Source organism: Cladophialophora immunda (assembly GCF_000835495.1).
Source record: "Cladophialophora immunda strain CBS 83496 unplaced genomic scaffold supercont1.1, whole genome shotgun sequence".
Lineage (NCBI taxonomy): Eukaryota > Fungi > Ascomycota > Eurotiomycetes > Chaetothyriales > Herpotrichiellaceae > Cladophialophora > Cladophialophora immunda.
The window spans coordinates 3,809,476-3,826,453 of NW_015622541.1; the positions used below are offsets into that span (position 1 = coordinate 3,809,476).

Here is a 16,978-nt window from a genome sequence, read left to right on the forward strand (position 1 = left end):
CTAACTTATCCTGTCCCCTCAGCTTCTGGGTCGAACATAGTATGCTGGCAACCGTGTCCCTAGGTTGTAAAGGTATGACACTTGCTAAATCAAGTCGGTATCTGCGATGTAAAATCCAACCACATCCAGAAATATCATGACGCCTTCATTAATGCTTCAGAACTCCTTTCAAATGTTTCCCTCTCCAACAGATGATGCGATTCCAAATCACCCTGCAACACCGACCTCCTTAGCTTGGCCGATCATCATGTTCAGTATTGCCTTCTCGTCCGGTGAAAAGTCTCGTTTTAGTTCTGCGTCGGTCGTCAGACAGCACATGTTGCTTTCCTCCAACTGCCAGGCACCAGGTTCTCTAATATCTCTTGGCTCGATTAGGTAGTGTTCAAATTTGCCAAATTTCTTCTGTTTCTTGTCGGCGAACTTGTTGTCCAGGAGCCATCCGTTGAACCAAAGTGGCTTGCCATGCAAATCCAAATGGAGAAGTTGTGGTGAGCAGATTGTGTAATTCGACGGCTCAGGTTTTTCCTCGGGTTCTTGTTCTTCGGGTTCTTCTGCGACCTCGTACTCTTCCATAATCTCTTGCCCGTTCTCGTCCATTCTAGGCTGACCATTTTCATCCATTACCGGCCTCTTCTTTTTCACCATTCTGGGCTTCCGTTCTTCTTCCTTGGGTTCTTGAACGACACCCATTGTGCCAGCGTCGCCTTGATGGAAAGCGTAGTCTTGGTCTCCAACAAGCTCCCAACCGAGCCAGAAGGTCTCTTTGTCACCTGCAGAGCTTGTCAGAAAAGGTAGCCAGCGAAGCGCAGCGACCAAACTTACCGTAAACCATGTCATAGATACCGACCCTGCCTTCGTCTTTATTTCCGTCCCGGTCGGGGCCATTCATTCTCGTGACCAGGAGAAGAGCAATGAAGTGACGCCATTTGTCTACCACAATGACACCCGATTCTTGCATGTGACCACTATCGCCCGTCCAAAACCGGCTCTGCTTGACTTGTCTTGAAATGGGCTTGGGCAAAATCTGTTGGAGCCAGCGCTTCTTGGACTCTGGCATGATCAGTCGATCCCTGAAGAAAAGAGCTCCCGCTTTCTGATACGCAGGATCCTCGAACAAGACTTCCGGGTTGACAAAGAACAGACTGTCAGCGTCAATGAAGATGACTTCGCGGAAACTGGAATATAGGATGGCAAATGGCTTTGCGGCCCAGCCCGCCAGCTTCCAGCCCTCGTCGTTCACCATTTGGGCAATGTCCCGAGTGAGCACGCCATCGAGGCTTTCCAGATCAGAACGGTAGTCCTCAGAGAGATCTGAATCACCCAGGTACATGATCTCAATCGGCAGTGTGCATCCGAGCTTCCGAAACGTGGGGATAATTGTGAGCAGGAAGGGAGCCTGGTCATCACCTGCTGTCAGGACGATACCCCTACCACCCTTTTTGAAATGTGAATGGAGAGTCATGTGATCAGGGAAGTAGGGCGCCGTCCACGGGAAAAGCAGTTGCCCAAATTTGACCAAGAAGTATCGGTATGCCTCGTAGGAATGGATGGTTTGAGCCAGAGAGGATTCGCCGATGTCCTCGTCAGAAGGCTGGTGCTGATGGTGTCGCAGATATTGGATAACGTCGTCCCGCACGTAGCTACCGCCTTCGTCATCGAAAGTGAGATGAAGCTCTTCCCAGGCTTCAAAGAACTTCTTGTATTCGCGGACCCGCAAACCCATCTCGCGGAGTTTCTCCTTTCCAGTTCCTTCGACAGCGCGGAGCAAGTCTCTGCCTTCCATCTCACCTGGGAGGAGACTGATTACTCGTGCGAGAGCCTTCTCAAATTTGGGGCGTTCGGAAAATGAGCTCGGGTTGGAAGGTGGCTTGGATGATCCTGAAAGGCCGGATCCCTTTGGAGAATATGACTTTGGTTGTGCAGCCACATCGCCCTGTTTGGAGAGAATAGGCTCCTCATCCACCGAGTCGGGCTGTAGAGGGGCCTTCGGCTTTTGCGTGGGGGGCTCAACCGGGGGAGCCTCGAACCGCATCTCAGGATTTGATTTGGGCTCCGTCAGGTCGTGCACAATCGCATTGCCCGAAAGCTGATCTTGACCAGCAGCGTCATTTGGATTTGCTCGAAATATTGGCTCAGGGTCTGAGGGCAAGTCCTTTGATCTGTCGACAGGCGACACAATCTGCGGCTGGATTGTCGAACTCGACCCTCCGGAGGTGAGCAGGTATATTAGAGGAATGCATAGCAGCAATATAATGATAAGAAGTCCCTGTCGCGATCGTAGACTTCGTCGGGTTGGTCCCGCATATGGGAGGCCGGGAAAAGAGCGACCCTCCTTCAGGGGCGCATGCCTTGGAGTAAACATGCCTCCAGGGGAGCGCATTGGGAGGTTTGGACGTTGTTGATTGCTGAGAATTGCTCAACCCCGATGATAGTCGTTGAAGCCAGATGTCGTATAAGCCGATATTCCCACAAAGTCAAAAAAACAGTATCGTTGGTGGCGAAACACGCGTTCCAGACGCGACAAGGGGCAAGCCTTCTTCCCCTTTTCCGCCTTCGCAGCAGATAAACCAACAATACCCAATCAGTCTAGTCTATGATACGAGATTAAACGATTGCTCAGAGATGACCATGATTGTGACAAATGGAAGGAGATGCAGAGATGCAAGATGGATGTCGTTGAAAAAGGGATCTGAATACGAACCAAGGGGCGTTGAAATGGAGGGTAAGAAAAGTTGGTTCGAGCAGCTGAATATCCCTTGCCCCCCATATTTCCCCATGCAGACTAGCGCTGCTCGGCTGTCGCTTCCACTTTGGCCTCCACTTGTTTCACTTTTGATGCGACGCCCAGACGCCCTTTTGCCCCCTTTTTATTCCTGCTCATCAGGACAAAATGCCACAATTCCTAGAGGAGGTAGCGGGTGGGTGTTCATGCCACACGGAATACACTGCGACGGATGAAACGACTGTCTCATGATGATAGTGCCCCAGGCGCCCGTTCCTTCCGTCGATTACTTGCATGAGATCCCGGCCGTTGGGAGATCTGCAGCTAACCCTATACGCAGCTGCAAGGAGCCTCAGGCACAATGCTATAAATAGCTGCCACATATATTCCCCCTTTTGATGAGAAGGCCAATACAACAGAGCTTCCATCGACGTCCAAAAATCACCCTCAGTCGATGTGGTAGTCGCCGAGGCCGCCGTGGCGGGAGGTGTGTGTTGTATCACCCAGCATCGTGTCATCGCGGACTGACTAGGCCATCCTCTGTTTGGGGAGCTTGGGAACCAACAACCACACTGCTAGGCATAGCACCAAGGCTGCCAGAATGATCGGTTGCAACACCTTGACCCCCTTGGCATTGGCAATCGCCCCCACAGCAAACGGCAGCACACATGCGCCACTCGCTCCGAAAGCAGCGGCAAACCCAACCGCGGGTACGTGCAGCCTCTTCGGGAGTAACTTGGTGAGGGCCACAATGGCTGCGGGGAACAAGGGTCCCAGGAAGAAGCCCAGCATGCCAACCATGACCGCGCTGACGACGAAGTTCGGAATGAGCCAGAACATCAACTGCAAGGCCACGCTGCACAACAAGTACACAGCTATCGCGTGCTTTTCTGACTTGAATACCCGAGCCGTCACGAAACCAAGTATCAATCGACCGGTGGTAATGCCAAGCCAAAACCCCATGGAGGTGAGTCCGGAGGCAAACGGCGAGCCTTTCCTGACGTGCCACATGAAGGTCACGATCCATCCGCCAACACTGACCTCGACACCCACATAGATAAGCAGGAAAACTGAGGCGAGCAACGTCACTTTTTGCTTGACCGCTTCCAGGGTCTTGCTCTTGCCCTTGGCTCTTTTGCCGAGCGGGCTGAGTCTGGAGAAAAAATTTCGGTGCTTATCGGCTTGAGCACGGGTGCCCGTGTCCTCTGAGGTGGTAGGAGTGCTTGATTCTGAAGTATCCAGGTCAGCAGTCTGAGGGTGCTCAGCATTGTAGGCTCGGCCATCGGCTTTCCAGAAAGTGCCAACGAGAAATACAACCTCCAAAAGTGCTGCGCCCACCATGAGGTAGTAAAATTCGTACCATCGCCAGCCCGCTTGAGTAACCAGTGTTGTCGCGATCAACGGCGAAAGTGCTGCACCAAGACCGTAAAAGCCGTGCAAGAAGCCAAGCACTTCATTGGGATTAGCCATGTCGCCAATCCAGGCATTCCTGAGGCCGCGTTTAGCATTCCTGGCACTGGAAGGCCAAGCACATTAACCCACCATCCGCTGTCGCCCAAACCATTGCCAAAGCCGGCAAGAATAAATACTACTACCAAAACAGGATAAGGCGGATGAACGCATATGACGGCTATGACACCGGGTTAGTCACGGATCCTGCTTCAACATCAATATACTCACTATAAGCGCACAGATGGGACATGCTCATGATCCACGCAACACCTCTTTGTCCGTACACGGTATGGATGTAGTTGTTCAACAGAGCAGACATAGTATAGCCAACTATTGGTGACAGAAATATTAGACTTATGACTGTATAGTTGACTCCATAGAATCTTTCGAGGTAGGGTATAAGCGCTCCGTATGCACCATCATTGGCACCCAAGATAATAAAGGAATAGAAGGTCCCTAGACAGCGCCACATGTTGATTCTTGGGGCGTTCCATTTTTGCAATTGAGGTGTCGCAGTCGAGGGAGCAGGCAAGGCTCCAGCTGATATATCTTCATATACAGGAAGGCTCTTGCCTGTATCTTCCTGCCGGTGGGCCCTCGAGGGCATCTCGAGGACGACCGTAGAGCCTCCGTAAGAAGAGGAATTATTGATCTGCATTCTGCTGGGGTCTTCTATATGGCTGTCGAGGTTCTCGAAGGAAGACGAAAGGCTTCACTCGTAGCTAGATGGGCCTGAAGTGGTTTTCGGGATCTCTAAGGGAGACATAGATGGTCATTTAATATACTGGAGACATCAACTCCCCAGAAGATGCGGTAAAGAAAGCGTCCTCATGTTACCAAAGAGAAAACGAGTCAAAGCAGACGAATGATCTCACTCTTCCGAAGATCAGCCGTGCATAGACGGTTCGCAGACCGTGAAGAGATGGCGGGCCGATATTAGCGATGGGCATCGTGGGCTGAATCAGGAAGACGAGCCCGGATGCCGCCTTCGGCTCCATGGAATGTCGCTGAATTGTTCGGTTGAATTATTCAATCTCATCCACTTGGCACAGTCGTGGCAGTGGCTGGTGGTGCGAGGAGTGGAGGATCTTTGATTCACCACTGTGTCATTCTTGGCACGCGATACGGTGGTCCAAGGCGCATGAAGTGCTCCTGCAAGTATGCGTTTATGATCCACCGTAGCAAGCGCCAAGCCTAGCTGCGGGCCCTCAAAAGACGCGGCCCTTCCGACACGCGACGCGATTTGTTGTTATCCTCGCCAACCCATCCCGCTCAACTACTCCTTCTCCTTCCTGCCGCTAATTGCTGCTCATCGAGAAGGTGATTCCTTTGCAGGAACTCTGAGTAGACATCCTTCCCTCCTCATGCTGGCAGAGGCCAATCTCACTTCACCACACTCTGCCAGGATCTCATCAAGAAGGTGAGGCTCAGTTGAGGCAGCTGACGAAATCCTCTACCACCACAGAAGTGTGCCTTGGGCACGAATGACCTGACACTCGATGCACTCAAATTTGTAAGCAGGAACAGCTCTGCCTCCTCATCGAGGGCGCAAAGAGGTCGAGGAAGTCATTTCAAACGTAACTTTCGGCTCAGAACCACTCGAACTCTCCTTACCTGTACCTCACCACCCCGGTGAACTATTCTCTCCCCTCAGATCTCAAGGCACCAGAAATCCTGGTAAGACAAAAGCGATGGACACCCTTGTGCGCCCTGCATTCAGCGAAGCCGCCACTCGCGCCAATCAACAAGGGAGCGAAAGCCGTGGTTTACTGTTGGAGGGAGGCAACGAACCTCCAGCGAAAGATAAGCAGCCCTGCTCTACTCAGACCGTACTAGGAAGCGGTTCATTTGGTACCCCCGGCTCTCGTGCCTTGTCTCCCCATGTCTCCCGTGCCTTTTCGCAGCCTACCCAGTCATCGATTCTTCCAACAGCAGAACAACCCGGATATTTGTGGCAGGCAGTGAACACCAATTCAGGAAAACAAGGAACAGAAGAAATCTCACAATATGTTGTTGCTACAAGAGCAAGTTGTGTTGTCGGTCACGCTCGGCTCTCGGTTGTTCAAGCTCATCCCCCCCTAAGCATGGACCCCAATACCCTCTGCGTGAGTAAGAAGCGGGCGTTGTCTTCAAGCTGTCGAGTCAGAAAAATTCCTCAATACGACGGACCCGCCGACGAAATAGACTCTCACAACGACGCTCGAGACGAGGCTCGTTCACAAGATACCGCAACCACTCTAACTATCTCCGATCTCTTCGATGGTCGTACCCCTGAGCAGCTTGAGAAGAGCGTTGAAAATGGACTCGAGTTACTAAAAGCGATAAAGGGAATTCTGGGGGAACATAAGGGTCAAGAAGTAAGTCGATGGATCGAAGCAATTGATAATGTCGAATCTCAAGCCGTCCGATCCCGAACCGTCATCGGTGTTGTTGGTGCGACGGGCGCGGGCAAAAGCTCCGTCATCAATGCCGTTCTCGATGAAGAGCGTTTGGTCCCGACCAGCTGTATGAGAGCCTGCACCGCTGTTGTGACGGAAATCAGCTACAACCACCAAGATGGCGCTCCATACCGGGCCGAGGTTGAATTTATCTCAAAGGATGACTGGCGCAAGATGTTGAATGTTCTCCTCCAAGATCTCCGCGACCGTTCGGGCCAGCAGACAAACGAAGACTCCGAAACTGCCGTTGCCTACGCTCAGGTCAAGGCGGTTTACCCTGGGCTGACCAGAGAGGATATGGATAAGACTCACATTGAAACACTGATGGCGCATAAGAATGTCGCCCGTCTAGGCACCAAGCACAACATTGAATCAAGCAATGCTATCACATTCTACAAGGAATTGCAACCCTTTGTGGACAGCAAGAAGAAGACCAGCGGACCCAAAGAACGGACTGAGAAGGAGAAGAAACAAACTGAGGCGGAGTATTGGCCCCTGATTCGCGTTGTCAAACTTTATGTAAAGGCTCCTGCTCTCGCCACTGGTGCAGTGATTGTTGATCTCCCAGGGGTGCATGACAGCAACCACGCTCGCGCAGCGGTCTCTCAGGTAAGTACTGTGTATCGGTTTGATCAGACTACTTTTGTCATTCGACAGCTTTCTAATGAAACGCAACGCAGGACTACATGAAACAATGTACGGGACTATTAATTGTTGCTCCTATCACTAGAGCGGTTGACGACAAATCAGCAAAGACCCTGCTCGGCGACTCTTTCAAACGTCAATTGAAGATGGATGGAGGCCTCAGTTCGGTGACTTTCATTTGCAGCAGGACGGACGAAATCTCGATGACTGAGGCTCAGGATTCTCTTGGCCTCGAAGAAGAGCTTGCTCCCATGTTGGCGGAACTGGGAGACTTATCAACGAAGAAAGATTCGATCAACAACGAGATCGCAGATCTCGAGCACTCAAAGTCGAGCATCGATGCAGACATAGACATCGCAGACGAAGGAATTGAAGTCTGGGACAAGTTGCAAGCCCAGTTGGAGGAAGGTAAAATTGTCACCCGACCTGAAGCTGGATCTCTGAAGCGCAACCTCTCAGACACGAACAGTCACGCTAGCAAAAGACCCAAGCTTTCTGACCCTGGTACCGACCATGACCGCTCCTTTCGTGACAATGGGTGTGCCAGACAAAACGGATTCGACTACGGATCATCCAATACCAGTCACGGTCAAGGTCAGCCACTTACAGAAGAGGATATCTCAAACAAGCTCGCCGAACTCGAAAGTACCAGCAGAGGACTGCGCGGCAAGATGCGCAAGATTCATCGGCAGATCCAAGAACTACGGGCTCGAGATCGAGAAATCGACAAAGAGCACGAGAGCATATCCGCGAAACTTTCTGCCCGGTGCATTGAAGGTCGTAATGAGTATTCACGAACGGCCATTCGTCAGGACTATGCAGCGGGCATCCGTGAACTAGACCAAGAGCTGGCTGAAGAAGAAGACGCAGCAAATTTCGACCCTGGAGTGGATGCGCGCGACTATGATGAAGTGGCTCGCAACTTACCCGTCTTCTGCGTATCTTCTCGTGCCTATCAGAAGTTGAAAGGGAGACTGAAGAAAGACAAAACTCCTGCAGGCTTTCAACACGAAGACGAGACGGAAATCCCAGCCCTGCAAGCTCACTGCGTGCAGCTCACCGCCACTGCTCGACAAGCATCTTCCCGCAAGTTTCTTACCAGCATGTTTCAGCTGCTGAATTCTCTCCGTCTGTGGATTTCCAATGACACCGCAACGAAGAGCGTTGCAGAGACACAGTTAGAGCAAGAAGCCCAAATTCTTGAAGAGAGGCTCCACAGCCTTGATTCGGTGAGTCTCGTCGCCAGCAATCCGCATCATCATCCGCGTTGGCCTCCAGATTATTCTTACTGACTGTTATTAGGCTCTTGAAAAGGCATGCGATGAAGTCGTTGACGAATTCTCCAAGGAGCTTCGAGACAAAGTCTATGACGTGTACCCCCATGCTACAAGGGCAGCGAGAGATCGAGCAGACAACACTGTGCACAAATGGGGTTCACCTGTTAATTGGGATGATCCAGCCGCGGGGGGCCTTCATTGGTCAACTTACAAAGCTGTGGTTCGCCGCGATGGCTGTTTTACAAATGCTCGGGGCTGTCACAATTTCAACCAGCAGTTACTTGAACCTCTAATTCGTCAACTCTCCAGACCTTGGGAAACAGTCTTTACTCGCAGACTGGCGATCATCCTCAAAAAACTCCCGCCGAGCGTAACTCACACCATCACCGCTTTCCACAATGATGTTGAGCGCCGCGCTATCCGCAATGGCATCTCTGTGGCTTTTTTCAAGATTCTGAAGCAACAAATTCCCCTCTATCAGGAAACGCTGAACGTTGCAATCAACGATGCGAGAAGCTGGGTCACCACGGAACAGCGTTCAATCTCCCGCGAGTTTGAGCCTCTGATTGCTGGCTATATGCATGATGTCTATTCCGCTTGCGCCAATGAGTTTGGCTTAGGATCCTATCGACGGATGAGGGATCAAATGGAGCAGTTTGTCGAGGATGAGAAGATGTCCATGTTTGACAACGTCGTAGACGACGTCAACGAACTTATCGAACAAATGCTGAAGGGCCTGAAAGTGGCTTTACTCGCCAGTCTTGGTGGTGTTTTCAAGGACGTTGAGAGAGAATATACTAGCGTGGTGATTCACCGAGATTTCGGTAACGAAGACCGGCAAACCATGCGAGATAAGGTCCTGAAGATTGTGGACAGTGCTGAGCTCGTTTTCAAGCGAGCTGTTGGCATCGAAAGTGAATATGGAACTGCACCTGAGTCCGAGATGCAACGCCAACCAGACAACGCCGAGACATCGGTCGCGATCAAGATGGAGCCTCGAGAGGACATCTCCGTGAGGGACTATGAAAAGGAGACTTAGCGGAAATTCTACTGAAGGTCCAACACCGAACTGACTGAAGCGTGAAGAGCGGGATGATATGTCGACCTGGGAATCTCGCGACCAGAGACCGTGGCATCCGGCAAGTCGACACTTTCAAGTCCAGGAGAGGCGGTGATGAAATGCTGCTGATCGACGACATCATCTTCCTGGAAACCGAGAGTTGGGGAATGAGCACTACACTGTGCTGGTTGCAGGACTCCATCGAGGGGGAACTTGGCTTCTCCAAGGACTTCTTTGGCGTCCATTGGATCGAGGGACAAGACCGTAGGATACAGCGTCGAAAGGAGAGGCTGGATGTTAGAGTATGCAGTGCTACTGATGTAGGATACATCGCGGCGATGGGGCTCGAAGTTATGCAACAATTACGTCCATGTCACTCACTCTCTGGCTTCTGTCCAGCTGATGGGGGAGGCATGAACGTGGCTGGGGCTCATCTTTCCGAGCGAGCTGCTGAATAGGTCCTTTCTCTTCAGCAAAAAGACATAGATTTGGCCGAGAAATGGTCCAGGGGAATTGCTTCATCAGGCATGTTCACCATGAGACATGACTCTCTTGGCCTCTACGTATCTTGTGATTCCTCTTCCAGTAGTGAGTGAACGACGATCCCGTCTCCCAACGGCATGGTCCTGAGCGTGTCTCATTGCCAAGTGAACACAATGTCTCGTCTCGGGTATCCCCTTTCTAATGATCCAGAATGGTCCCATCAGCTCTGCGCGATGGATATGCAATCCAGAATCTACTTTTGTCCCTCCGCTGGTAGCGGTGCTGTGCTAATCACCAACTACACAGTTCGAAGCAGTACGTTTACTTACCTACACAGCCACCTGACAAGCAAGATGAGATGGTTCATCCTCATCCTCAGCCTCGTGCTTGACGGGGCCTGTTTGGTCGATAGTCTCCTACCCACGAGGGCGTCGTTCGCAGGCGCCACCGACGACGTTGTTCCTCGTCTCCAGCACTTCACACCAGGACCGACCACGCCTCCTAAAGTGCCAGCGGCATTGGGACATGGCATGCTTCGACGACAAGATGCACCACCTCCAGACATGGACAGTGCCGTCTGCGGCTACGTGGACGGGAACTCGTGTATGTTGTTCCAACCCCCATTCTCCGTCTTCTTTCGCTGGTTCCCGCATGCTCCTGAACTCCTATCCTTCCTTGCCGTGAGATAGAAAGTAAAGCTAACCCAGGCACCCATGCATGCACAGCGATCCCCCTGGGATGTCCCAATGGGTATTGCGCCCTGGACACCAACCTCCTCGTCATGGGCTGCTGCGCGGACTTCGACGTCGACGCCGACAACAGCGCAACGCCCGACGGCTGCACGTTCCAGAGCGCCTGTGTCGACTTGTCCGGGTATCAAGAGTATTGTTCGGACTCGGATGCGTCGTCCGAGTGCCAGAGTGACACGATGCTGGAACTGTGGTGAGTATAGACGGAGTACGGAGCACAACATATTCCACACACCTGCTTCCCGCCTACCTGGCCGTGTAAGATCGAAACCCCCTGTTACTTGTCACCCCCTAATTATAGTTTGATCTCGACTGATGCCACCGATGATCATGGAGGAGGAAGTCTGGCACTTCACTCCGTCTGTTCACAGGTCTTCGATTCTCATTTTCTCCCCTGCTAACCCCATCCGTGGCGTCCTTGTCCCAGCACCGACCCCGACGCACCATACTGCCGCACCTACGAGATGGGCGAATACGTCGCCTACGACTGCTTCACCGAGCCGGGCCAGTCGCACGCGGTGGACGCCACAGCCACGGACGACAGCACGGGCGATTATTCCGACGGCAGCGGTGCGAGCACGTCCGGGTCAGAGATGGGACTTCCTCCACCGTGGACCACGGACGTAGCACAGCCGCCGCCGGGGTCGTCCGGCGTGCTCGTGTCCATCGTCGCGATCGCGCCGTCGTCCTTCCTCGAACCGCACTCTGACCCGTCCCTTTCTTCTGCGACTGCGACGGGGGCGGAGGGTGAGGCTGGTCAGGAGCAATCGGCCGTGACGCCTGCGACGGCCAGCGCATCCCCTGGCAGCGCGGCGTCAAAGAGTTCGGCGGCCGGGAGGACCGGATTGTGCCGTGCTTCCGGACTGGGGTTGTTGTGGGAGGGTTGCGCAGGGTTGGTCCTGGCGTGGTGGATGGGCCTGGGCCTGGGTTTGATCTACATCTTGCATGGAGGGATGAGCTAGTTTATCATCGGGACATGTGGTGTAAAGGAAGAGAACAAGGGAAAAAAAAGGGAAAACCTAATGGGGGCATATTACACAGAAATATTGCAGGGCGTGAATGGACCAACGGTCATGACAGATTGAAATCTTTAAATGAGTGCTAACTGGCAGCAAACACAGTCGACTTCTCAATTCGCATGTAACATCTCGTCTGCAGTTTCGAATCCATCACTTCCACTGCGAATTCATACCCGAGTCGGAGTGACATGCGTCTCCAGCTCGTTCGTTTTGAATACAACATTATCGCCCTCTCGCATCCCGCTCGTCACCGCAAAGGGAGCAAAGCGTCCCTTATATTATATCACAACGCCACAACGCCAGCGCTAAATGTCAGAAGTCGGTGCACGTCAAGATCTGGTCCTCGGCCGACTGTCAAGCCTAGTTGTCATTGCGCTTTTTGAAATCAAAAGTCCATTCCTGATGCCCCCATCTTGTCGTTGATGTCAAGGACCCTATTTTCTGTTAGCACCCCTGAACACACGGTGAAGAGGGGGCGACTCACGAGTATTGCTTCGTCAAAGTCCCCTCTCCTCCCTTTGCCAAGTCAATGTTAAAGACGTAGAAGTTCCCTTCGTTCGTCACAACCATAACCTGGGGCGAATTTGTACTCATGGCCACCACGCTGCGTAACTGACTTGGTGCAGCACCCGAGCTGGATCGGGGCAATCGAATCCATGCAAAGTCTCTCGACGGCTCCCACATCTCAGCAACTCCTTTTGGAAGATATCCTCCTACCGTGGAGGCCAGGTTTATTCCTACATGCTGCGACGTCCTTCGAAGAAGGCCCATGAGGGTCCCATTAGGTTTGCGGTTTGCCATTGCGGTCGGGGATTCCGCGCCATCTTCATCGTCGACAGGTTGGTCTACAAGGGTGTCGCTACCTTGGCTCAGCCTCCGGCTGAAAGTGGTACTCGTCTTGCTGGGCGAGGCAGGCTCGTCGCCCTCTTCCGTAGACCGGCTGTGTTGGGGACCCAGTTTAAAAATGTGGACAGTCTCTGTGGCCGAGGACACGCAGAGCAAGGTCGAAGTTATATTGAAGGCCATACTGTAGATCCGGGAAGGCATGGAGCCCCTTCTGAATTGGTAGAGTTTGTGCGCATCTGGAACCGAGAAAACCCGTATGATGGTGCCTTTATCCGACGCCGTCGCCAGCAGAGTTCCTTCATTGTTAAAAATCACACAGGATAGTGGGGACCGGTGAGCTTCCACAACATTCACGGCCTCTAGCTTAACGGCATCGAACAGTAGAACTTCTCCAGTCGTAGGAGGAACATGCGTACTGTTTGGCGGAGCGTGGGACGGTGGAGCAAAGGATGAGGCGGCAGCTTTTTGAGGCAAAGGATATGCCAGGTAGCAATTCTCTTGAGAGGGGGATAGAGCACAGATTGCTGCCGGGTTTGGGGATGTCTCGATCGTGTACAACAGTTTCATAGTCTGAATATCATAAAGGTAAATCTGATCTTCCAATACAATCACCAGCCTCTTTCTGTTCAAGCGGACTGCGAGGACGGCGTTGGGGAAGGTGAGCTCGCATATTATCAGGTCTCGTTTCGTGTTTTTGATCTGAAGTCTCCTCGGAGACAGGATGAGGGCCACAAGAGAGGTCGAGAAAAGCATCTCGAGGATAGCAACGTTGCCGGCATCTCGGGATTCAAACGACTTTGCAAATGGTTCGGTGGTGAAGATGCGGAAACCTCTCGAGGTGCCTAGCTGAGTCAGGTCATGCACACTGTAGCAGAAGAGTCATGACAGCCACGTACCTACGGCCAGATGGCTATAGTCCTGGTTGAAGGTCACAAAGTTCATGGCCATGGTGGGCGGTCAACTACTGCGGCACCTGCTGCTGCTGCTGCTGCTGCTCGTGCTACCGGTGTTCGTCCATGGGCCAGATTCTCTCTTTGGCGAGTTTGGCGAGGGAGGCTAATCGTACCGATCTCTTGCCCTCGACGCTGCAGGGCAACACAAATGTCACAATGCAGGATTCTGTTTCGACAACAAACAAAAAGATCGAGGGCTGTGGCTTAGTTTTACTTTGAGTGCGGTGGAAGAAGCCTCGCTAATGGCCCATCAGGCTCTGGGGACTGCGCCTGTCAGTCGAAAGCATGTGACGTTGCGCCTCCCCCACATTATGCGGCTTGCCTGTATTTACATACTCCAGGCAAACACCATGACCTTCAAGGTATCTCTTCTCGACTGAAAATGGACTCTTGAACAGAGCACAACAACATCTCCTGCCTCTGACTGCCACACAACATGGCTGACCACATGGATCTCGACACCCGACCGCCGCGGGGCGTCAAGCGCACGGCGGAGGAAGCAGGCTTGCCCCTGGAGGCTCCGCGTCGGATCAAGGCATGTCGAGGACTCCGGAGCAGTACCTTCAGACTTTTGCTAACTCGTGTCGTCAAAGGCTCTTGACCAAGATGTCGTCAACAAGATTGCCGCCGGGGAGATCATTGTCGCCCCTGTGAATGCGCTCAAGGAATTGCTCGAAAACTCCATCGACGCCGGATCAACTTCCATCGAGGTTCTGGTCAAAGATGGCGGCCTGAAGCTCTTGCAGATAACTGACAATGGCCATGGAATTGAGGTATAGTCCTGGACTGGACGGGTTTCTGATCTAACGTGCAACAGAAAGACGACTTGCCCATTCTCTGCGAAAGATTTACGACGTCCAAATTAAAACATTTCGAGGATCTCATGTCTATTGGTACCTATGGTTTCCGAGGAGAAGCCCTCGCCAGCATCAGCCACATTGCCCACCTCAAAGTAACTACCAGGACTGCCAACTCTAGCTGTGCGTGGCAAGCACATTATCAAGATGGGAAGCTTACTGCTCCCAAACCTGGTCAATCTCCCGACCCGAAACCCTGTGCTGGTCGCCCTGGCACTCAGATTACGGTCGAAGACCTCTTCTACAATATCCCGAACCGTCGTCGGGCCTTTCGATCTCCGTCAGAAGAGTATGCCAAGGTGCTCGACATCATTACTCGATATGCCGTGCACCGCGAAGGTGTTGCGTTTTCCGTCAAAAAGCACGGTGAAACTGGTATAGGCTTCTCAGTAGCCGGTGCTGCAACCAAAATCGATAGGCTTAGGCAGGCATATGGCGGCAGTGTAGCAAAAGAGATCATGGAGTTCGGCACCGAAGATTCGCGCTGGGGCTTCAAAGCTTCAGGCTATGCTACTAATGCTAACTACAGTTCTAAACGAACGATGTTACTCCTCTTCATCAACAACAGGTCAGTCGAATCATCAGCCGTCAAGAAAGCTATTGAGCAGACATATCAAATATTTCTGCCCAAAGGGGGACATCCATTTGTCTACCTCAGCCTGGATATCGACCCAGCCCGAGTTGATGTCAATGTACATCCCACCAAGCGAGAAGTCCATTTCTTGAACGAGGACGAGATCATCGAATTGGTTTGTGCAAACATCCGAGAAAGTCTGGCAAAAGTCGACACGAGCAGGACCTTCATGACACAGACACTCCTTCCGGGAGTCACGCCCATGACACCCATTAAACCAAACACTTCGACGGGCGACCAAACTCCTGCTGCAGAAGATAGTGCTCCAAGAAGGACCTCAACCACCAAAAAGCCTTACGAAAACAACTTAGTCCGCACTGACTCGAAAATGCGAAAAATCACTTCCATGCTTCCACCAGCCTTGACAACTTCAACCTCGCAGGACGAAGCATTGACAAATGCCGGTATACGGTACGCTACTACTGATCGAGAACAGATCCAAATACGGCTCACATCCGTGAAGAATCTCCGAGCTGAAGTCCGTGATGCGATGCACAATGGTCTGACCGAAGTGTTCGCCTCTCTGACCTATGTCGGTGTTGTGGACAGCAGCAGAAGACTTGCAGCCATCCAGTCTGGCGTCAAACTGTACCTCGTCGATTATGGTATGACCTGTCACGAATTCTTCTATCAAGTCGGCCTGACCGACTTTGGCAACTTCGGGCTCATCCGGTTTGAGCCTGCACCCGAACTGGGGGAGCTTCTAAATGTAGCGGCAGAATACCAAATTTCAACTGATCCGACCTGCGCAGGCCTAGACAAAGGCCGAGTCGTAGACAAGGTGTATGAACAACTCATGAAGAGCAAAGCCATGTTAGCGGAATATTTCTCCCTCGAGATCTCGGACGACGGTCATTTGCACACGATCCCACTGCTACTGAAGGGGTATATGCCGTGCATAGCCAAATTACCCACCTTCTTGCTGAGGTTGGGCCCTTTTGTGAATTGGACGGAAGAGGAGGACTGTTTTCGGACATTCTTGAGGGAGTTGGCGAGCTTTTACGTGCCAGAGGTGTTGCCAGCGCCGAGATCGAACCAGCACACCACCGAGGGGGAGGATAAGGAGGTTCAGGAGGCACAGGCCGATGGTGGCGACGGGGCAGATATCCAAGAGATGGGAGGGGCACGAGATTCGAGAAACGAGGCAGAAGCTGGCAGTCGACATGCATCTGCGCCTCGCGATCTGCGAGACGACAACACCAACGGTGAGAACAACAGAGACGAGGTTGACGAAGCCACGGAGAAAAGAAGGACAGAACTCGACTACGCACTGGAACACGTGCTGTTCCCTGCATTCCGGTCAAGGATCGTCGCGACGCAAGGGATGTTGAAGGGCGTCGTCGAGGTGGCCAATCTGAAGGGCCTGTACCGTGTATTTGAGCGATGCTAGGGACGTATTGCGAGTACTGCGCGGTCGACGACTGTAAGATTAATATACCCCATCCACATGAACGAAAGTCCCAAACTCCAAGAGGAGGCCAATAAAGGGGCAAATAGAAGGAATATAAAAGCTTCAAGTCCCCAGTTCGTTCGTTCGCTTTGGATGGTACAATGCCTTGCGTGCATGGTCCCGGTTGTTCCACAGTAAATAAGTCCCAGGCAACCACCCAACGAGGGCAACCTGCTTCAGCAGTCCTCACGAGCTTGTTTCCAGAATGTGCCCACCCGGTGTAACGCGCAGTAGACAGGCCCTAGTTACCAATTGGCCACCTGGATAGAAGGAATCTCGTTGTAGCGACAAGAAACAAAAAATTGCAATCCGTCGTAGCGGCGTGGGAATACATAAAGTAGGTAGGTAATACGCGACTCCCCTTACCTTCCATCCCATCTCATCTCCATCCTC

General features: G+C 52.3%; 6 protein-coding genes across 8 annotated transcripts; 3 read left to right on the top strand and 3 right to left on the bottom strand.

Annotated features, from left to right (window-relative positions):
* Positions 1-207: 207 nt before the first annotated feature.
* On the bottom strand, positions 208-2,380 carry PV07_01110 (uncharacterized protein; the record flags this gene model as incomplete). Its single annotated transcript, XM_016387613.1, has 2 exons — positions 208-770; positions 823-2,380. The coding sequence occupies 2 exons, from the start codon at positions 2,378-2,380 to the stop codon at positions 208-210; spliced, it is 2,121 nt and encodes a 706-aa protein (XP_016254541.1).
* An 870-nt stretch (positions 2,381-3,250) lies between these two features.
* Positions 3,251-4,646, bottom strand: PV07_01111 (uncharacterized protein; the record flags this gene model as incomplete). The annotated part of the gene is made up of 3 exons (XM_016387614.1): positions 3,251-4,211; positions 4,265-4,352; positions 4,403-4,646. The coding sequence occupies 3 exons, from the start codon at positions 4,644-4,646 to the stop codon at positions 3,251-3,253; spliced, it is 1,293 nt and encodes a 430-aa protein (XP_016254542.1).
* A 1,378-nt stretch (positions 4,647-6,024) lies between these two features.
* Positions 6,025-10,114, top strand: PV07_01112 (uncharacterized protein). The gene is made up of 3 exons (XM_016387615.1): positions 6,025-7,221; positions 7,293-8,486; positions 8,560-10,114. Exons 1-3 carry the CDS (start codon positions 6,259-6,261, stop codon positions 9,571-9,573), a joined length of 3,171 nt encoding a protein of 1,056 aa, XP_016254543.1. The 5' UTR covers positions 6,025-6,258; the 3' UTR covers positions 9,574-10,114.
* A 196-nt stretch (positions 10,115-10,310) lies between these two features.
* Positions 10,311-11,788, top strand: PV07_01113 (uncharacterized protein; the record flags this gene model as incomplete). The annotated part of the gene is made up of 3 exons (XM_016387616.1): positions 10,311-10,680; positions 10,803-11,019; positions 11,254-11,788. The coding sequence occupies 3 exons, from the start codon at positions 10,311-10,313 to the stop codon at positions 11,786-11,788; spliced, it is 1,122 nt and encodes a 373-aa protein (XP_016254544.1).
* A 66-nt stretch (positions 11,789-11,854) lies between these two features.
* PV07_01114 lies at positions 11,855-13,852 on the bottom strand. 2 transcript variants are annotated; one of them, XM_016387617.1, is made up of 3 exons: positions 13,588-13,852; positions 12,330-13,533; positions 11,855-12,279 (listed from the first exon to the last, which is right to left on the bottom strand). In XM_016387617.1, exons 1-3 carry the CDS (start codon positions 13,637-13,639, stop codon positions 12,231-12,233), a joined length of 1,305 nt encoding a protein of 434 aa, XP_016254545.1. In that variant the 5' UTR covers positions 13,640-13,852; the 3' UTR covers positions 11,855-12,230. The 2 variants fall into 2 exon arrangements, with proteins under 2 accessions (XP_016254545.1, XP_016254546.1); XM_016387618.1 differs by having other exon boundaries at positions 11,855-13,533.
* A 150-nt stretch (positions 13,853-14,002) lies between these two features.
* PV07_01115 lies at positions 14,003-16,646 on the top strand. 2 transcript variants are annotated; one of them, XM_016387619.1, is made up of 3 exons: positions 14,003-14,179; positions 14,238-14,417; positions 14,462-16,646. In XM_016387619.1, the coding sequence occupies exons 1-3, from the start codon at positions 14,081-14,083 to the stop codon at positions 16,523-16,525; spliced, it is 2,343 nt and encodes a 780-aa protein (XP_016254547.1). In that variant the 5' UTR covers positions 14,003-14,080; the 3' UTR covers positions 16,526-16,646. The 2 variants fall into 2 exon arrangements, with proteins under 2 accessions (XP_016254547.1, XP_016254548.1); XM_016387620.1 differs by having other exon boundaries at positions 14,238-16,646.
* Positions 16,647-16,978: the final 332 nt, after the last annotated feature.

Excerpts from the sequence above, each read along its gene's own strand:
- PV07_01112 (XM_016387615.1), top strand. The coding sequence starts at position 6,259 with ATGGACCCCAATACCCTCTGCGTGAGTAAGAAGCGGGCGTTGTCTTCA. Across the intron at positions 7,222-7,292 it reads CTCGCGCAGCGGTCTCTCAG|GACTACATGAAACAATGTAC; the intron begins GTAAGTACTGTG and ends AACGCAACGCAG. Across the intron at positions 8,487-8,559 it reads GGCTCCACAGCCTTGATTCG|GCTCTTGAAAAGGCATGCGA; the intron begins GTGAGTCTCGTC and ends GACTGTTATTAG.
- PV07_01114 (XM_016387617.1), bottom strand. The coding sequence starts at position 13,639 with ATGGCCATGAACTTTGTGACCTTCAACCAGGACTATAGCCATCTGGCC. Across the intron at positions 13,534-13,587 it reads CTATAGCCATCTGGCCGTAG|GCACCTCGAGAGGTTTCCGC; the intron begins GTACGTGGCTGT and ends TGACTCAGCTAG. Across the intron at positions 12,280-12,329 it reads ACTTTGACGAAGCAATACTC|GGTCCTTGACATCAACGACA; the intron begins GTGAGTCGCCCC and ends AACAGAAAATAG.
- PV07_01115 (XM_016387619.1), top strand. The coding sequence starts at position 14,081 with ATGGCTGACCACATGGATCTCGACACCCGACCGCCGCGGGGCGTCAAG. Across the intron at positions 14,180-14,237 it reads AGGCTCCGCGTCGGATCAAG|GCTCTTGACCAAGATGTCGT; the intron begins GCATGTCGAGGA and ends GTGTCGTCAAAG. Across the intron at positions 14,418-14,461 it reads ACAATGGCCATGGAATTGAG|AAAGACGACTTGCCCATTCT; the intron begins GTATAGTCCTGG and ends AACGTGCAACAG.